This window comes from Zootermopsis nevadensis, unplaced genomic scaffold (assembly GCF_977971745.1).
Source record: "Zootermopsis nevadensis isolate Lab colony 2312 unplaced genomic scaffold, Znev_1.0 Znev_ptg000023l, whole genome shotgun sequence".
Classification (NCBI taxonomy): domain Eukaryota; kingdom Metazoa; phylum Arthropoda; class Insecta; order Blattodea; family Termopsidae; genus Zootermopsis; species Zootermopsis nevadensis.
In genome coordinates, this window is record NW_028259155.1 from 2515445 (window position 1) to 2534263 (window position 18819).

The 18819-nt window shown below is 34.8% G+C and overlaps 1 protein-coding gene across 2 annotated transcripts; it reads left to right on the forward strand.

Annotated features, from left to right (window-relative positions):
- The first annotated feature begins 416 nt into the window (after window positions 1-416).
- On the forward strand, window positions 417-18614 carry LOC110839493 (uncharacterized). 2 transcript variants are annotated; one of them, XM_087354321.1, is made up of 5 exons: window positions 417-474; window positions 2215-2392; window positions 3013-3267; window positions 4238-4743; window positions 5900-18614. In XM_087354321.1, exons 3-5 carry the CDS (start codon window positions 3127-3129, stop codon window positions 8094-8096), a joined length of 2844 nt encoding a protein of 947 aa, XP_087210447.1. In that variant the 5' UTR covers window positions 417-474; window positions 2215-2392; window positions 3013-3126; the 3' UTR covers window positions 8097-18614. The 2 variants fall into 2 exon arrangements, with proteins under 2 accessions (XP_087210447.1, XP_021939410.1); XM_022083718.2 differs by having other exon boundaries at window positions 460-579.
- The last annotated feature ends 205 nt before the right edge of the window (window positions 18615-18819 follow it).

Genomic DNA, 18819 nt, shown 5'->3' on the forward strand with positions numbered 1-18819 from the left:
CGCTTTCGATTAGATGCCGTCTATTATATATGAGTAGTTGAGTTAGTACACCAGTACTTCATTATTAATTAAACATATTGCCAAATTTCTTCAATTGTTGAGAGAAAATAATTAACTATATCTGCTTTATCGTATACTTTTTCTTTAAATTCGGGTATGACTGTGGTTATTTCGAAGCAGGAATAGCCACAATTATTTTTGCAGGAAAGTGCAGAACTATGTAATGTCATATATAACGATCTTGTCACATGTTAAATTATCAGTGTTATTGTTATTCACATCTACATGTATAGTAGCATTCCAGAAATGTATTGTAAAAAGTGGAAAAATATTTTCTGGACGGTCAATTGATGGGAGAAGTTCACATATTCTTGCGAGCCATCAATAAAATGAACACACCCAATGTTTGCCCGTAGGAAATGGCCGACCGTAATGGAGGTTGAGAAGTGATGGTCGGAAGATGGTTATTGCACGGTAATTACGTTTGATATTGTTTTTATTGTATTTTATTATTATTGGTACGGCTCCTGTACTTGCATCGAAAACTTCGGAAGTACAGTTGGACTTGTGGGAGCCAAGGTAGTGGTATTATGTGGTTTCAAGTAATTTCATTCTGTTTACAACCGAATACTTTTGTCCTTTTTTTATAAGTAGTTTTGCATAGGCATAATAGAAGAAACAATAGATCTGTAATCTTAAATCAGTTAATCTGCTCTGGTTGGTTTAGAAACTTCATTATTTAAAGAGGAATGTCATGTTGTCTTCTTGATAATACACTTCATTGAATCAAACTAGTATTCTGTACATTATTTAATTATAAATAGATCATGGGAAGAGAAATGTGTTTTTAAAATTACATTAATTGAGAAGGAAAATCACATTAGAACGTTTTATATTAATGTTGTGACTGATGAAATACAGTGAGGTACATGATTAAGTATATGTTTTAAATATGCTTTACTAAAGAAGAAAGAAATGTGACAGTCAAGAAGTAATATTTCAGATTCAATTTGACGTTTTTGTTGTGTTATGAATATTTAAGAACTTTGTTGCTGAAGCTGAGGGGTATTCTAGTTTGAAAGATCAATATATTTATACCAGTTCTGATACATTGCACCTGCATGGAGACATCTTATTTTGTAGGCCAGAAAAATATTTCTGGATAACTTTTGAGGGTAAGTTTATCATAGCATTGCCACCTTTAATGATGGTATTTATGTCAAGCAACAATAATTGTACTTTATTTATTGGCAGTATTAATTCATTATTCTGTTTCAGTTGAATTTTAAGTATGTGTTCTATTTAGGCTAGGGGTTTGAAACATTTTCATTACTGCTGGTCACATTGGCCTTTCATATCTTTGTTAAGGGTCACAGAAAAAATAACCTAAACTTCAGTTATTAATAACACAGTAATTTTAATATTGTTTACTTAAATTCCATTTGGTGTTAACATTGGAACAATGGACTCTTATGCAGTAATGATATTTTAAGGTTTTAGGCCTATGGCTGCAACATTTTTGTTCCATTAAAATATATTCCTGTGGTTGTTTGCCCTTATTCTGTATAATGCACATATATATATATATATATATATATATATATATATATATATATATATATATCAGTGTTCCTCTGCATCAAAATAATTTTGTCCCCCTGATTTACGACTCTCACATCAGAGATTTTGGCAGTTTTGTTGTCTAGTGTATAGGGATTTCAGACAGTGCTGTAACTGAAGAAGTTGTTTTTGTCATTGTTGGAAATTTGTTGAATTATTAACAATCTTGTTTGATATGGCCACAAACAGAACCCAGATGAAGACAGTTTAATACTGTTGTGAAAATAAATAATGGCTGTGAAAGAAGACGTGGAATTTGAGGTTCTTATAGTTATGAGTGTGAAGATGGCTATCATCTGGGATGTATTGACATGTAGTATCAGAAATGAAGGCAGTAAGTTTCTCTGAAATGACATTTTTATAATTTTTAAGACAGCCATCTTCAAGACAGGTGCAATTTTATTCAAAAGACAGATGGGCTAGAAAAACATTCCCTATGTCAACATTTTTCTCACATGAAAGTGACCCATAAACACGATGCTGGAACATTTTAGTTTTCCTTATAAGCGCTTGAATTAATGGTAGGTCATCTTTTCATTTTTGTGATGCTATGTCCAAGTTCTCACGGAACTCCCCTTTTACTGTATATTGCAGCGCATTCATCAAGCCGTCTTTGCAAAACAGTATTTAGTGACTTGCCAGCCACAGTTTCAAGTTACCTGGATCATTAAAATCGTGGAAATGGCAAAAACAATGTAAACTCGCAAGTTCACCTTCACAGCCTGACAAGTGATTTGCTCAACAGTTCTGGCTTGCCAAGAAATGAAATTAGGTAGGCATACATTTTAATTACATGCATTTTTAAATCTAGAGTTATGTAGGATCTAGGGTAATTTTATGTGATAATAAGTGCTAACTCTTTTATGGTTATTTTTCCGAGTGTTTAAATATTTTTACTCATCTTTTACATCTCGCAGCATACACAAATATATGAATAATTCAGAATAGCAGATTGCTTTGCTGATAGGAAAGTGGTTAATATCGATCCCATCTGTTTTATACGTGTGTTGAAGAACTGGTGAAGCCGTGAGATAGCGTGTGACGGATGAACTGTCCGCACAAAAAAATTATAGATGTTGTGGAAAATGTCATTTGCTCTCTTACACATCTTCATGTCACGAAGAATATATTATTTTAATTGTTTTAAAGTTTATTTTCTGCGTTAGGCATTTGTTGATTACTGAGTTCCTTTAGCAGACGGAACTAGTAAGGAAGTTCCATCTGCTAAACGGTGTATCGTGTGCAGATGTATAGGTTTTTGGGGCCATCTCTTGCTTTTAAGCAAGAAACAAAATTCTTAAATTCATCGTGTATTATTATCAACAACATTGATTTTGTGTGTTATAAAGTTAAAAGTAAACTTACATGATTCATTTGGTGTATTTTTGACAGGCGTAACATATAATGATAGAGAGATGTTGACTGAATTCCAAAGTGGAAGGATGAAGATCCAGGAGCTACTTGTGTGACTTGTGCTGTTATTTTTGCTGTCACATCCACCCGCAGATGGCGCCTGCTGGAACATTACTTCTCTTCCTTTGTACAGCATCTGCTTTGCTACGTCCAGCATTGTTATCTTCTGGGACTGATGTTTCATTCTTGGATCGTACGTTACTGGAAAAAGACATTGCAGCTGTTTTCAACAAGGTAAGTTTCATCTTCCATTGTTGTTGTCTCAAGATAAATTGTTTTGTGGCCGCTATAAATATATGTGCGGCTATCATCCAAAAGTGCGATATCAAAAATCTGTCGCCATCGTCTTGATCAGAGTCATGAAGCTTATGTTACCGATTGACTGTGCTTGCCCATTAGTCAGGAATTAGAATCTGTAAAACAATACCACAGAATGTGATTTCCTTTCGAATAGCGTTTTCAGGAAGTTATGAGTATGCGACATGATTGCATGATTTGTGTTCTGAATCCTGTTACGTCTTTCGAGAGACAAACAAGACACCAAAAGGAGGTGTATTGAGTAAACATGACGTACATAAACATACGTCTGATCTTCCGCAGTCTTTCTTAGCCTAAATCGTGTTTGTTCAGTTCTGATTGTGGACAAGTTGAGTACCAGCAGGCAAGGGTAGTTTTTGTTGTTGAACAGGATGCAGTAGATAAGGATTATGGAGTCAAGATCAATACTGAATTGTAGTAAACTGGTCTTAATCAGAAAATAATCTATTGTATTTGTGTGGAATAAATCCATATTGTGTTTTTAAATAATAAACCCACTGTGTTATCACTGATTATATTACAGTAATATAATTTTTGTACTTGTTAGTTATAAGTGGATAAACTGAAGCATTCGTTCAGCGTTTGTGACAACAGATATCTTGTTAGAATGATCTCGTTCCGCTGTCATTAATATTGTCCAAAATAAATTCTGAAATTTGTCAGAATAAAATCGCTGCAGTTGAGACAAACATGTAACATGGATGCTCTGTTCATATTTTGTTTTATTTTTATTTATTTTTTTCTAAGCTGAAACTTATAAGAATAGTAAAACTGTAATTCAATTACCCATGGAATGCCATTGACCTGTAGTCACTTTGGGCTTGAATGTTTCAATCAAGGATGGTTGAAATATGGTGAAACAAGATAACTAATATTTTTCTCCCAGGTGGCCTATGGTGGGGTGACCACTACAAAACGCAGCATCTCGTCAAAATACTTCCCTTCCTCAGGTTCCCCTACAACTGTACCTCCACCTATCACAAGTATATCTGTCCCAGCAGTGCCACCAAAGATTGTAACCCCACCCACTCCTCCGTACACAAATATACCAAGTCACAGATCTCTTCAACCCATTCCCCCGATGCATTCAACTACAATCCCTCCATTCACGCCCCCAGAGACATTATTCCCGCCCTCTTTTACAACTCCAACGCCTCATGAGGTACCGTCATACATCCCCCCAATACGATCCTTCTTTACTCCGCCTCTCCCCCCGGAATATGCAAATCCATTTGCTGACAAGCCAACACTGAGGGGGAGTAATTCTGATGGTGCAACTTTGAATGGTGGAAGGATTCCAGTTCAGTCACTTCCTAATCCTGTGTCGGGAAGGGATCGTATTCCTTTGAGAGCACCAGACGTTGTGCCAAATTTAGAACAAGATGGGAATAGGTAAGTTTGTGGTCTCTGTTTGAAATGACATTAGCTGGAATACAGTTTAGAAAACAACTGCTATTTAATTTAATTATTTTTGGCACCGACAGTTTACTGGTTTTAGCAGATCAGTTAATAAATTCACAACTTAATATGTCTGTCTGAATAAAGCAAAGAGCATGCAATTTACATTTTGAGAATGCTTTAAACTTTCTAATTAGAATAATATATGTGTGTGTGTGTGTGCAACTTTTTTTACTTCTTGATGAAAAGCGCTGTGCTTCTGGTTGAAGATGCGTTTGTGTAATTTTCAGAGCTGTTTCTTCAAGCCGTAGTCCAAGAAACAGTTTCTCTCCGCACAGAAACCAGCCTCATATTTCTGACGCTTTATGCTTCTTCTCTTTTATTCCCACGAGCTCAACGCACACAGCACCACTATCGTTTTGATGGAATAAGCCAGTCTATTGTCACTTCAGTCTAGTCCTCTTATTTTGGTGGGAGCATTTGCTGGCGTCCATACTGACCTATGTGGGTAGGGTTTGTTTTTTCATCATGTAACAGCATATTTCTCACTAGACACAGATGGTATTTTTTGTGAACTTTTTAGATCGAAGCGGAATAAAGAAGAATATAACTAAAATATTGTTAGATGGCTGATGGAATAGTTGTTTGCTGTCCTGTCCTTAAGCTGGTTTTACGCTTATGTTCTTGACACAGTCCTCTGCTGTAATTTAATTTGGTACTTGGATATTTTGATATTTGGTCCGCTAGCATGATGAGCTGTGTGCTCTTGCACATGTACAATGATTATGTGTATTGTACAGGGAAGTATTAGTGATACAACCTGAACAAGATGTTCTAGAAAGTGTCTTTACTTAATGATTTTCCCTCATGTATTTTAAAATTAAGTTCAGCATTTCAAAATTGTGCTTTATAATAAGAATCTGTGATAGAGGGTCGGAATGCAAACTCCATAACCAAGTTGATTTTGGATGTTAAATATCTGAATTGTAAATAGCGAAGCAATGACATGCACTGAACTGTAACGCAATACTTCAGATTTGGGTTAGCGAGAGTAGTTGAACGTCAAAGTTTTGCGTGTTTTTCATGGGTGACAGGCAACAAGAACTGCAATGGACTCATGGGTTGATGAGTGTCATTTTAATTTTTTCAGCTCTGTGTCATCATCGTCAGATCGCAAGAAACCGCTTAATACTCCGAGCTTCAGTCGATCTCCTGAAGCTCCGTATTCAGAACTGGATAAAAGCCCTGGTCCCATCAACCAGCGTCCATCAGCTAATGAGTCTGATTTAGAATTTGTTCCTATTTTTCATTATCCTTCTGTTTCCCGAATCCTTTCAGGAAGCAACGGACGCAAACCTGAAGCTCAGCCACCTCCGGAAATTTTTCAGAAACTTAACCCTCCAGAATCGAAACTTCCTCGTATGCCAGAAATGTTCCCAAAACTTGCTGTGGATCCCTCTGTTCCAAAAACATCAAAGAAAGATATCCCTCCAGAGACAGTGCCTGGGCCCGATATTCAAGTCCCTCAGACTAATCCAGCATCTGCTCAAAACCCGTCAAACTCTTTTGGTATCAACAAATCACAACCTCCAAACATCCCGTCCAATACAGATTCAATTATTGACCAGCATACAGAAGGAAAAGCAGAACATCTTCCTGATCCGCAGCCACAGCCACCGAAACCCAACGCCGTATCACCCGATACTCCAAATCCATCTCGAAGTTCGATCCGAAATAAGGCGCGTCTTGCGTGGGATGTTCATGTATATCTAATAGCATCTCTTTTCATGATCCTTACTCTTTGTTCTTTGGTGAACATTTTTCGTGTGAATATCTGTAAGCGTCTTCTGTCCCGCGGCTATTACATCACCTTGCACAGTATTTTGCTCATAATCGGCATCGTGCGTTCTGTGTATCTTTTCTACGACGCGTACAATGTCAACAATTCCTTTCCTGAACCCATCTCTCACCTTTTACTGAATATTGTGTTGCCATTGTTAACCTCAGCCTTTATTATACTGTTCATATTCCTTTTGTATGCTTCGAAAGTACACATTTCCAGTCTTGGCCTACAGAAGCCGTTCCTAACAGGTGTGTTTATAACTTTGCATATTTTATTGTGCATTACAATGGATCTTTCAACGGGGATAGACCCAAATATGACGTATCTACCGCTCATTTGTCAGTCAATCTTTATTGTATTATGCATCTGTCTAGGGTTTACCTACCTCTATGCCTACAAACATCTCTCAAAATCTGCAGCTGTTAGAAAACAGGATAACATTTTTGGAAGTGGATTTACAAACATTGCCAGTCCGACGTTAGCCGTCGCTGTTCGGGCTACTTTAGCAACAGCATTATTGAGCCTTTTAATGGCAGCTGTTCAGTTGTATGGAATATTTGGACCTTACAATGTTGCAAGTGTGGGAAGTGACAAGACTTTTGGTTGGTTGTGGTGGGGTTATCAATTCTCAGTGCGTGTCATTGAAGTGTCAATGTGTTTTCTCTTATCTTGGGCTGGGGTTCAGCCCCTTCGTTTGAGCGGTATTGAAGATGAAAAGGAATCACAGAATTCAGGATTTGCCCTGTTCCGTTGTGGCCACTGTAATAATACCCCGCAGAGCAGCGAGGCTACCGACGACATTTATCCTGCTGTCTGCGTTACTAATCAGGCCATTCATGACTACACAGTACGAACGGGAAAGAAAGTCTACGATGACTCATTTCCTTTGAACAACTTGCACAGTGGACTTCCTTTGCCAGAATCCACAATTAACATTTCTACCTCTGAAAGACGCTCTTTGCGAAAGACCGGTTATGTATCAAGTAGTGACTCACCATATCCTGTTATTGGAGGTGATACAGTAGAATGTCGATCTATGATGAAAAAGTCCGGAACTTTTGATGTTGAAAGACCAGATTTTGATTTGCCATTTTCTGCCACAAATGAGGTTCAATGTTCATTAAAGAATTCAAGTGGTAGTGGTGGGGGAGCTTTAATATCGCTGAAGGGAGATTGTGAGCGGCCAGCGGATTCTCTCAGTGGTAGTAGTAGTACTATGGAGAGGAGACCATTGAAGAAATCTGGTACCTTGGATCCAGCTGTTGGTTTCCCAGGCATCGGAACATCTGATGTGAGGCGGTCCATCAAGAAGTCTGGAACTCTAGCATCTTTAAGTTCTGAGCGAAGAACACCTGTTAACCAACATAGGAGCGGTGCACAGACTTTATGTTCCACAAGAGAGTGTTCGTCGCCTTCAATGCTAGTTGCAGAGAATGGTTTTGTAAGATTCAGGGCACTTGCAGACCCAGAAGAACAGGATGTGGAAGATGCTGTCGGAAGATAAAACTGATTTTTTCATGAAAGATATCGGATCTTTGAAGCATAACAGTTCACATAACAATGAATCCATTTCCATGCAGTTCATTGGCATCAAATTTTCTTAAAATTGGAGTATGTTAATCTACGACAGGAGTTTTTAAACCGTGGCTCTGAGGCTGCATGCAGCCGAGTGATATAAACTGCTCGTATTATGCATGTTTAGTATTCACAATAAAGTTTCATATAAAGCAGAATTGATGCTTCTGGTATTTTCAGATTTTTTCCCAAATGAAAACAGTGGATGATTTATTATTTATACAGCAGACTGTACTTAGTGATGTCTTACCTTATTAAGATAAAAATGTCTTCATATCTTTTGTTCATTAACCTAATATGGTTCTGGAATCCACTTAATAAATGTGCATGGATCATTTCCTAGTAATCTATTGCCGATCACCGTGCTTAGTCAAACGGATTTTCCTGTTCAGTACAAAATTGGAAAGTCTGATTTTGTTTCTAAAAAGCATCCTTTTGATAGATAAAAGTTACGTTTGTTTTAGACTGTGCAGTCAATTCTATAACCAGCAGAAGTTCTGTAGGAAGAGTAAATTTTGCTATTCTGTCAAATACATGCTGTGTTTTATATCAACACTTGTTTCAAATTGTTTTTTTCTGTATTCATGTTAGGGCATGAAATAATGTGGAAACAGTATATTGATGCCAACAATCTTCTTTCACTATGCTGAATTATTAGCTTCACGTGTAGTAATGGTCTGAAAGAAATGCTTCAAACCCTTGTAAATACAGATTCTTCATATAGTAAAAGAATATGGCTGTCTTCAGACTTACCGCCGCAGAAACCTAAAATCCTGCTATGTAAAAGAACTTGATATCGCAGAATGCAGCAACATTACGTTCCTTCGACATGTCGCACTGACACAAAAATAGTGTAATTTTAATGATTAAAACAAATTAAGGAACTGAATGTGGAATTTGTCAATTGGGGAAATTGTAGAATAAATAAAAATTGGTGTCATAGTAGAAAAGATACTTTCAAAAAAAAAATGAAGTCTCAGTTATATTAATTCTACAACAAAATAAAATTCCAGTATAGTTTGAGACCATGACCTGAATTGAAATGGATTCGTTTATACGGAAAATTTATCTCAAGCTCTGTAACATTTTTCAACGTATACCACTGTTGGTTGAGCATTAGCTTGCCTTATCTGCTAAGATATTGATGGACGTTTAATGTCAGTATTATCCTGGTGTTATGCTTAGAAGGTCAAGAAGAATGTTTCTTTCATGTGTGATTTGTATATACTTGGTTTTCTTTTTGTAGAATATCTCTCTCTCCCTCCTCCCATTTCAAGAAGATGATGAAACATTTTAAGATGGAATAAAATTATGCAGCATTTTGAAGTAATGCCTGAGAATTTATCATCATCAAGTAATATTGTAATATGTTACAAATACATGTGTAATATGTAATGCTCTTCAGTATTTCTTTATAGTTTTAACATGTGCTGGGTAAAGAAGGTATAATGTATACCAAGACAAATATTAATTTTTAATACCCATGTTTTATAAATAACTTGATCCAGTTAAAGAACAGTCAAACTTCAAGATTTGTGTCAAATTAAATTTCATACCTTGTGATAAATAGTGGCATTCTGAATTCGGGGTGTTGCAAAATTCAAATAAATCTGACAGAACAGTTACATATTCACCCCTTTTTGTTGTTTGACAAGACTAGTGGCTCTTAAATTTGTGTATTCGCTGTTTTAGTTTAACTTTTTGTAGCTGAAGCTCGCCTAAAGAATATTTAAGAATTCAGTCCGTACCGCAAAGAAAACATGGCTCTGTATAATTACATACTAAGCAGGGCACATGAGTGAGAACTTCCTAATCTTGTTTTCATTTATTCTAGTGATATGAATGGTAAGTTTTGCAGAATTGTCTGTGGTTCTTTAAGTACGTATATTACTGTCACTGTTATTACATCAGTCTGTGGTCGTAAAATATAATAAGACTTGTATTTTTGTCTTGGTATACATAATCAGTCTTCAGTATTTGTGGTCTGTACAGGCCTGAAAACGTGATTATTACAATGGTATTTTAAACTACAGCTTTGTTTTTGAGCAAGGTAAATATTTTGAATTTGTTTTATTTGTGTTACTGTATCTAATCTATAGAAACATTAATACAAATCACACTGGAAGTTGTTCATAGGGATGTTAAAAAATCGATTTTATCTTACCTGGACATATTTGTGGCCATCTGATAGCCTATACTGTTGTAATATATAATGACTTTTCCTTCTCTCTGTGTGAGAATGTTTATTTTGTTTCAGAATATGATCATTGCACTTGTGAATTTTGTAAACATTAAGAAACTATATTCTCACAAGTAATTGAAACTTGTGTTTATAGACGGAATACAGATGTGCTGTATCAGTGGTTGGTATGGTAGTTGTATCCATGGCACAACTTACTATTGTACATGCAATTTGCAAAGCTCAGATTATTTATATAAGCAGTAATTTACCTGTTCTGCGTAATGCTACAAACACATATGTGACATACACCATATTAAGTTAAAATGGCAGCTTTTTAATTTATTCATGAAACACATTTTGGAAAAAGTTAACATGTTAGTTACTGGTTCTTGTACTTGGTGTTCGTGGCTGGAATTCTCTCTACAAATTCAGCTTTCGAGAATTGACCGCAATGAATGTTGAAATTTTTGCCAGAACGGCTTCCAGCATTTGACTCGGCTCATCCCCATTTATCCAGTTCAATTTCAAATTCTCACAGTGTATTTAAAGCTTGTTTCAAGTGTTTGGTTCCTCATTAATGATCATTTATGCAGTATTCTAGGTTTTTTGGATTGGTTGAAATTATTTATTTTGATAATAGTTCTTTTCCCTGCTGTTGCTGCTCAAATATGTATTTACTACTAAAGTAAAGTAAAGCTGTCCCACTATGAACCATGTAGGCGCTTGGGGGGAGAGGAGGTACAGCTCCTACTCATTCTTGAAATCGGCACTAGATGGAGGTGAGTGGTCAGCATCACGCCCCGGCCGCGCTTTACCCCCGGGAAAGGACCCCGGCACCAGAGCCAGTTTGGACTTAAAGTACTTTATTATTTAATTGGTGTCCGTATGTAAGTAACACAAACCACATTATCCAAGAATGGGTACGTCTAGCACTGTACATTTGGAATGGAATTCACTCTTCACATTACTGTGTCCACAAAGTCCGTTCGGGGTTTTGAATACACCTTTATGTGAGATTACCATAGTTCCTTTTTTATGTTAATCATTTTGATTAAAAGTTGCTAGCTGTGTGTTTCAGCCGCACTTCTCAATTAACTATATCATCATTAATTTAAAGACTGAGAAGGTATTGTACTATATATTGATAAAGGGAAAGTCAGATAAGAACTATGTTAAAAGTAGCAGGATGTGAATTTGTTGATTAGAAAATGGAAGAAATTTCAATTTATGTCTGTCCAGAAGTAAGCGGTAAACTAAGAGGTTTGGACTTAGGATAAATTGATATTTAAAAATGGCTGTAGGATGTAACTTAAATTTTGCGAGCAGCGGAAAAGGAATCTATACAGGAAGGGATGTGCATGTTTTTGGATAAGAAGTCACAGTGGATTTCCTGAAAATGAATGCATGTGAAATATTTGAAAGCTCATACAATCCATATGTAGTAGGTTTTGCTATGGATATTTCCCTGAGATGTTTTAATACAGAAAACGACAAATTGTGTGAAGTCTTGGGGCTATGAAAGCATTTAATTAAAATGACAACCCACTCAGTATTACAATATTCAGTATTTTATTTGAATGTTTTTCAAGGATATTAGTACTACTGCATACATTCCAGTGTTAATATTAATAATGCATACATATTAATAAGATTTAAAGAGTGGTGATGTACCGTGTTGTGCGGAATCTCCTTGATAAAGAAAGCTGTGATTGTAGTTGTGCTTCACATATCTGTTAGTATTGTTGTAGTCACAGTTCATAGCTTTATTTGATTTGTTGAACTTCACAGTGAACCAGTTGTCAGATTGATTTGAAATTAAAAGGAAACTATTTTATGAATTTATATCTTAATTGCATCATGCTTGTGTTCCTCAATACAATACTTTTATTTTCCGTCGTTACACAAGCTTGTTGTTAAAAATCATATAAAATTTCACATAAAATTGTTACATTTTAAAATTGACGACATGTTTCGATATACAATTCTATCATCGTCAGGTCTATCAAAATTAAAATTAAAATCTGGTGTATCTGTTGCTCTGCTTATATTGCTTTTGTTTTTATCCGTTTTTATTACATCTCAGGCTTCTTCCATTTAATTTTGGAGACACGCCGATATAGGCACCCAGGCGTGTCTCCAAAATTAAATGGAAGAAGCCTGAGATGTAATAAAAACGGATAAAAACAAAAGCAATATAAGCAGAGCAACAGATACACCAGATTTTAATTTTAATTTTGATAGACCTGACGATGATAGAATTGTATATCGAAACATGTCGTCAATTTTAAAATGTAACAATTTTATGTGAAATTTTATATGATTTTTAACAACAAGCTTGTGTAACGACGGAAAATAAAAGTATTGTATTTTATGAATATCACCGGAGATACATTTAATACAAATAAAAAGGCGTGTCTTATTAAACCAAAATTACAATCACAGTTTTCTTTAGTTTTTTTGGAGTGTAAAATTTCTAGTGCAGCTTACTTGGAAAACTTTTTCCCCACACCCTCTAGAACTAGCAACCATTTAAGACAAATTCTTTCTTCATTTCTGTTGTGTGAATGTTCTGCGTAATTGTACATACATTTTATATATCGCAAATATGTTTGTTTCTGTAAACAAAACATTCCCTCCTTTTTTTACAAAGTATTTCTCTATCGGAAGAAAATTATACTGGGAACTGAGAGTTGCACATGTACTTTTCTATTGCCTGCTCTTTTAGTCAAACTGATATTAGAATGTGATTGTTCTTGGTAAAGATATATGAATCTTCAAATGGTTTTCTTGCAAGATGATCTTCATATTTTACAGAATTTTGTATTGATTGTTAATTGCGGTTTTTGCTGTACTTATAAAAAAAAATTAAACATGAAACACTTTCAAAACATAAAATGTTTGAAGAAAACAGCAGATTTGTATGTCGCTTTCGTCGTGTGTATTCTGTTTGCCATGCAATTTGACTTTCATTGGGTGTTTATGACAGCGAGTAGCAGTATTTAGGACCGTCTGAAGATTGAGGGGAATCATTTGCATTTTCTGCTATGGAATGTTGTTTCAAACCATATAAATGTTGAATACTCCCCCCCCCCCCCATTCTGTTGCATTTACTACATTAAGAAACTCACAGACCGTAGATAATATGGTGTTATTATATCAAATTGTGGCTGTAATTTAATGTACTGTAGATACATTTTTCATTTTCTTATGTATGTAGGTTGGTAGTATGTTGTTTTCGTAGTGTGAAGTCTGCATTTACATCAGATAAACAGGTGTGCCTTTGTTTCTAAGTTGACAAGTTATCTTTCCAACAAAGAAATCTGATTTGTAATTACGAGGTGTTGGAGTGTTGTATTACTGATCACATTTCTCATACTGCCAAACCAATTAAGTATTAAAAGCATGCCCAAAAGACAGTTTGAAAGTCTTGTTACACGACTGATTACTGGCAGTTTTACGAGTTTATAGATATCAACAAACATTTCCACTTACAAACGCGTGTTTTACTGATGTTCGTTATCTTGTCTGTTTCATTGTAATGTGATTTTAATACTTAAGGCAGCCCTTGCGGAAGACGCCCTGAGACCTCTTTTTATATTTAGTATGCTTAAATAATCTGCCTTTGAAACATTTTTAACTGTTTTGATAGATGAAGACAGTTCCTGATACAGTTTTTTTTCTCTAGAGATGTGCAGCTGAAATGTCCGCTAATGTTTCTCATTGTGTGAAGTGGCATTCTCCTCTTCGACATATTGTGCAGTTATGGAGATAAGTAAAGTAGAAAAATATGGGTATGGATGTGGCCTTCTGGGTTGTGACTATGGTTAATATTACTTTTGAAGGTAATCACGAAACTTGATGAATTTAGAGCCGCAAGGTAGCCACATTTTTAGACAAATTTGAAAGACTAATATTACATTTTTAGCCTGCTTCCATGCATACATACATTGATGCCACGTTATTGCCATCCAGTAGAATGCACATCTTATTGTGAAAAATGGACGTAATCTCTTCTTGGCACAGACGGTGTGTTGATTGTATCATGAATCTTCATTGAACTTTTCAAATTCTCTTCAGCAGAATTTGAGTTTTATTTTAATGTCAGAAACTGACTTCTTGAGCATATCAGTTTGCACCCAGGGTAGTTCCTAGAAGTAATGTGAAATTATTAGCCGGGATAAATGACGCATGCGGATAGAGAATCCATCTCTGCAAGTACTTGAGATCTGTGGATTATTATATAGCATTCGTACATGAAGCCTGTAAAAACCTTGGTCATCACTATAATTAATGGCTAATTTTGATTATTTTTAGTCACAGTAGTTTCATGTTACTTGTACTTATTAAATTTTTACTAGTATATGTTTTCCCTGTTTTTCATATGTGGTTCCATAATATAGTAATTCTGTTTGTCCAGAGATTAAGACTGGAATAAGTCCATTTATTGCATTTATACAATTAAGTAATTACAGTTATCACTTCGCAATATTTTCTTATGACATCCCATTAATGTTACAAATAGTTTCAGTTGTTTTGGGTCAGTGTGATTTACAATATGCTTTTTTGATGAGTTCATTGTATTAAAACATTTTTATTATTGTTAAACTAAAGTTTGGATTAATATGGGAATTTAGTTTCTTACTTAATTCTGATGACACATTTCTAACTTGACAGATTGATAACTGTTGCGGGGTACAAATTATTATTGTAGTACTCTTCAGACTACATATTGTTGACACAAAGGTAAAATTGTGACTCTCTAAGAATTTAACTTCCAGGAGGGGCAAAAATACTTTTTAAGGTGTCGTCATTTTGGTATCTTATCGAATTAACTTTTATTAGAAAATATCCAAAAAATTCATATTTTTGACGTTAATACGGAAGGGTCAGTGTCATTCCGCAAAAAAGTGTAACGAAAAAGTTTTACGACAGAAAAATGTGTAAGCCACTACATAAACTCCTTACTGTATAGACGTATTTACGTCAAATTCTCCAGAGCCGTGGTTCCACTGTAACTTTTTATTAACTTCTTTGCAGTTATAGCACACAAATTTACGACTTGTTCTATAAAACATAAAAAGTCCTTTTATTTTCCTGCAGTCTAGCGTAAAACTATAAATTCACATGGCTAGTACAGCAATCATTTAATGACATCTAGATTCTGATACTTTTTCTTCACAACCCAAATGAACTAAAATTGTTAATAACGGAACAGGAAAAGATATATCTCTCTGTCTCTCTCTTTTCCCTCCTTTGGTCCAAAGTCATAAACCAAAAATATCTCAGAATAGTGACGGACGTTTTTAATATAGAATTGAACGAAAAGGCTTTACGAGGTGTGTGTGAGATACAGTTCAAGGTGGCCCATTTATTATGTGTTGTGATAGTTCTTGACATCTTTACGTTGGCCTGTTTTTCTTCATACATTCCAGTGTGGTCTGTGCAAATCGATCTGGGTTGAATTCTCATGGTGATCTTGTAATTACACACTGACCCAAATCGCTTACTTTCATATGTGATGGAGTATTTCAGGATAGCAATGAAAATAAAGACTGTGTCATGCCATTTTATTGAAATTGGCTATTTTTCTTTATATTTATATATATATATATTGTATCTTGTGTGCATGTTTTGGTTTGTTTAGTAATGTTAAAGAATACTCATTAAATAAAGTTGCGATGTTTTTTTTAAAATAGCTGATCATGACATACTTTGATGAATGCGTAAAAATAAATACTATATGCTGAGACATTCTCATGTTTCTGAAAACATTTTATGGGGTTGTAGGGCACTGGTATCCATGTTATGAGAATTGCATTGGAAGACTTTGAATTTTGTGTGGTGCCCACAATAGAGTACAAAGTAATTGTAAAAAATGTCATCCTGTTTGTTGCATGTACATTTTATATGCTAATCTAATACAGTATTTGAAAAACGTATTTAAAACTACTGGCCGAAGAACCAGTGGTTAAAATTTAATGGAGATTAATGCTGCAGAAAATTGATCTTGAGGAAATCGGTTTTCCATACAGAATTGTAAAGGGGCATTGAGTTTATATGACAACACTTTACACAAAAATATGGTGCCATAAGAAAGACTTATGTTATATTTCAAATTATGACACAAAATATGCCAACTTCTTGAGAGAAATATAAGTACTTTGCGTGTTCTTGGAAATGGAATGCTCTCTTCTATGTGTTCACATAATGTTTCCTGTTTGTCTTTGCTTGAAATTTAATTGTTCGACGGCTCGAAAATAATAATTTATTTACATTTGTGAAATGTGTTGATGGAACTGCTTTTAAATTGTCCAGAAACTATGCAAGAGAATAAAAATAAGGTGAACAGAAGTTGAGTCAAAATGAGTTTTGGTCAGATATGTTACATGTAAAGACTTTATTATAAGTTTTGCTTATGCACAATTTGAAATGGTATAACTAGTTTCATGGAAATATCAAATTTATTGTTAGTGTTGTGTAATTCTCTCTATAAACTTGGTCACAGTCTTTCTTGAAATCCACGTTAATGTACCGTCCTATCTGATGCAGAATGTTTGATCAGCGGCCGTTTGTCTATGAAGTGAGTTGACCATTACAGAATAATTTTGGATATAATTCTGCAAGTGGTTGATAGCAGTTACACTCCTTCGTAATTACTTTTTCTTTTTGCATGCTCTTAAATTATTACATTAATAGATTTCTTTCACTTCTCTGGTAATTCTTACTTATGTCAGACAGAATTAATACTTTTAAGGGTCTCAGAATGCAATGTTTACACCCTGTTTGGATTAGTTCTGCCAGAATTTGATCAGTACTTTGTGATTGAATTAATGTCATATCAGTTTTAGTATGCTTCTTGTTTATAAACATGCAATAGAAAAATATGTGTTTCTTTGTGGTTAACTGAATTGACAGAATGGTATGAAATGTATCAAAGTGTGAATTTTATTGTACAAAATGGCAATGTTACTTTGAAGTGAACTACTACTTAAAACAGATGATGGTATTTATATCGAGCAGTTACAGATACATTTGTGTTTTCATTTTTTAAAAAAAAACACTTTTCATTGTCAACAACATATTAATTTTAGTGTTTCTTTAAAATAAAAGTCCCCATTTTGACAAAAAATGTGTGCTAGTTGAGCCCATTAAATAAATTTTCCTGCAAACACTTCAAAAGGTGCGATATGATACTTGAAAATTATTTAAATCTAGGCCAGAATTTGGAGTGAAGTGTTTATGAGATATAAAAAAATAGCTTTAAATGTGTGTTTTCTATAACTTGTTACAACTTTGCTGTTATTTCTTGGAATTGAAATTATTAAAGACGCAATCATTTGTAGTCTCTGCTCCTTGAAATAGTTTTTATACTTTTCATTTTATGTGCAAATCTCAGGACCAGTGCAATGACATCGACTGTCCAATTTATTGATTCATGGCATGTGTCTTGATTGAAAAGTGGCATACTTCCATCTTCAGGTCATTGGTTGTTTTGACTTCAGTGGTATTGAGTAGCTTTTGTTTTGACTTCAGTGGTATTGAGTAGCTTTTGTTTTGTCCACTTACACAATTGAAACCTTTGAATGTTCTAGCAGTCAGTTAACCTGAAAATGAAAGTTAATCCAGCTCTTAAAATCTCAAGAGTAAATATATAAATGTGGTAACAGACATTCTGAACATGACGATTTCTACAAAACACCATTTTCGTACGTATGAAAATACTGTTTATTGTGAAGCACATTCCCTGCTACCTTGAAAGATGTACAGAAATAATAATTTCCTTGTGAAGAAACGCTAAATGAAAAGTCCTAATAAATGTGATATATATATAGTTTGACTAGGCCATTGTACTCCACAAATATTGCATTATAATTCATTTTAAAATCACAGGCATGACGAGTAAATTTCTTTATTGTTTCTTCGCGTTTAACATTTGCAGCAGAGGCGTCATAATGGCATGAAGCAAGTCTTATTTCAGTATTTTATTTTGCAGTTGGGAGCTGCATTCTACTTGAACTGTAATTGTTGCAATTTTATTTCACAGTACGAAGGCTTGTTATGATGCCGCATTGTACGTGTAATTACTGGCCTAATGCTTTGGAAAGATGAAATAGTTGCATGTCACTTAGCATGAAACTCATGCCTGCCAACCCAGAGTGAAACGGAAGCCATAACGTTATTGAATTTTTGAATGTACATATATTTTATGTAAGTAAATGCTGTATTCCGTAGTATTAACAATCAAGTATACAATATTCATATTTTTGTGTTGTAGTTCTTTTTGAATTTCCTTGATATCCAACAAAATAACTTTATGTTATGTGCATTAGTGGAGGTCAATCTTTAAGATCCTACAGGGATCCCTTGATTATGGCCAAGAACTCTTTTAACATAGAGCATTTTACCATTTGGGCAGGGATTTCGTGAAATTAGGAAATTATTGTTAGATCTCACCGAGTCCGTGCTGTAA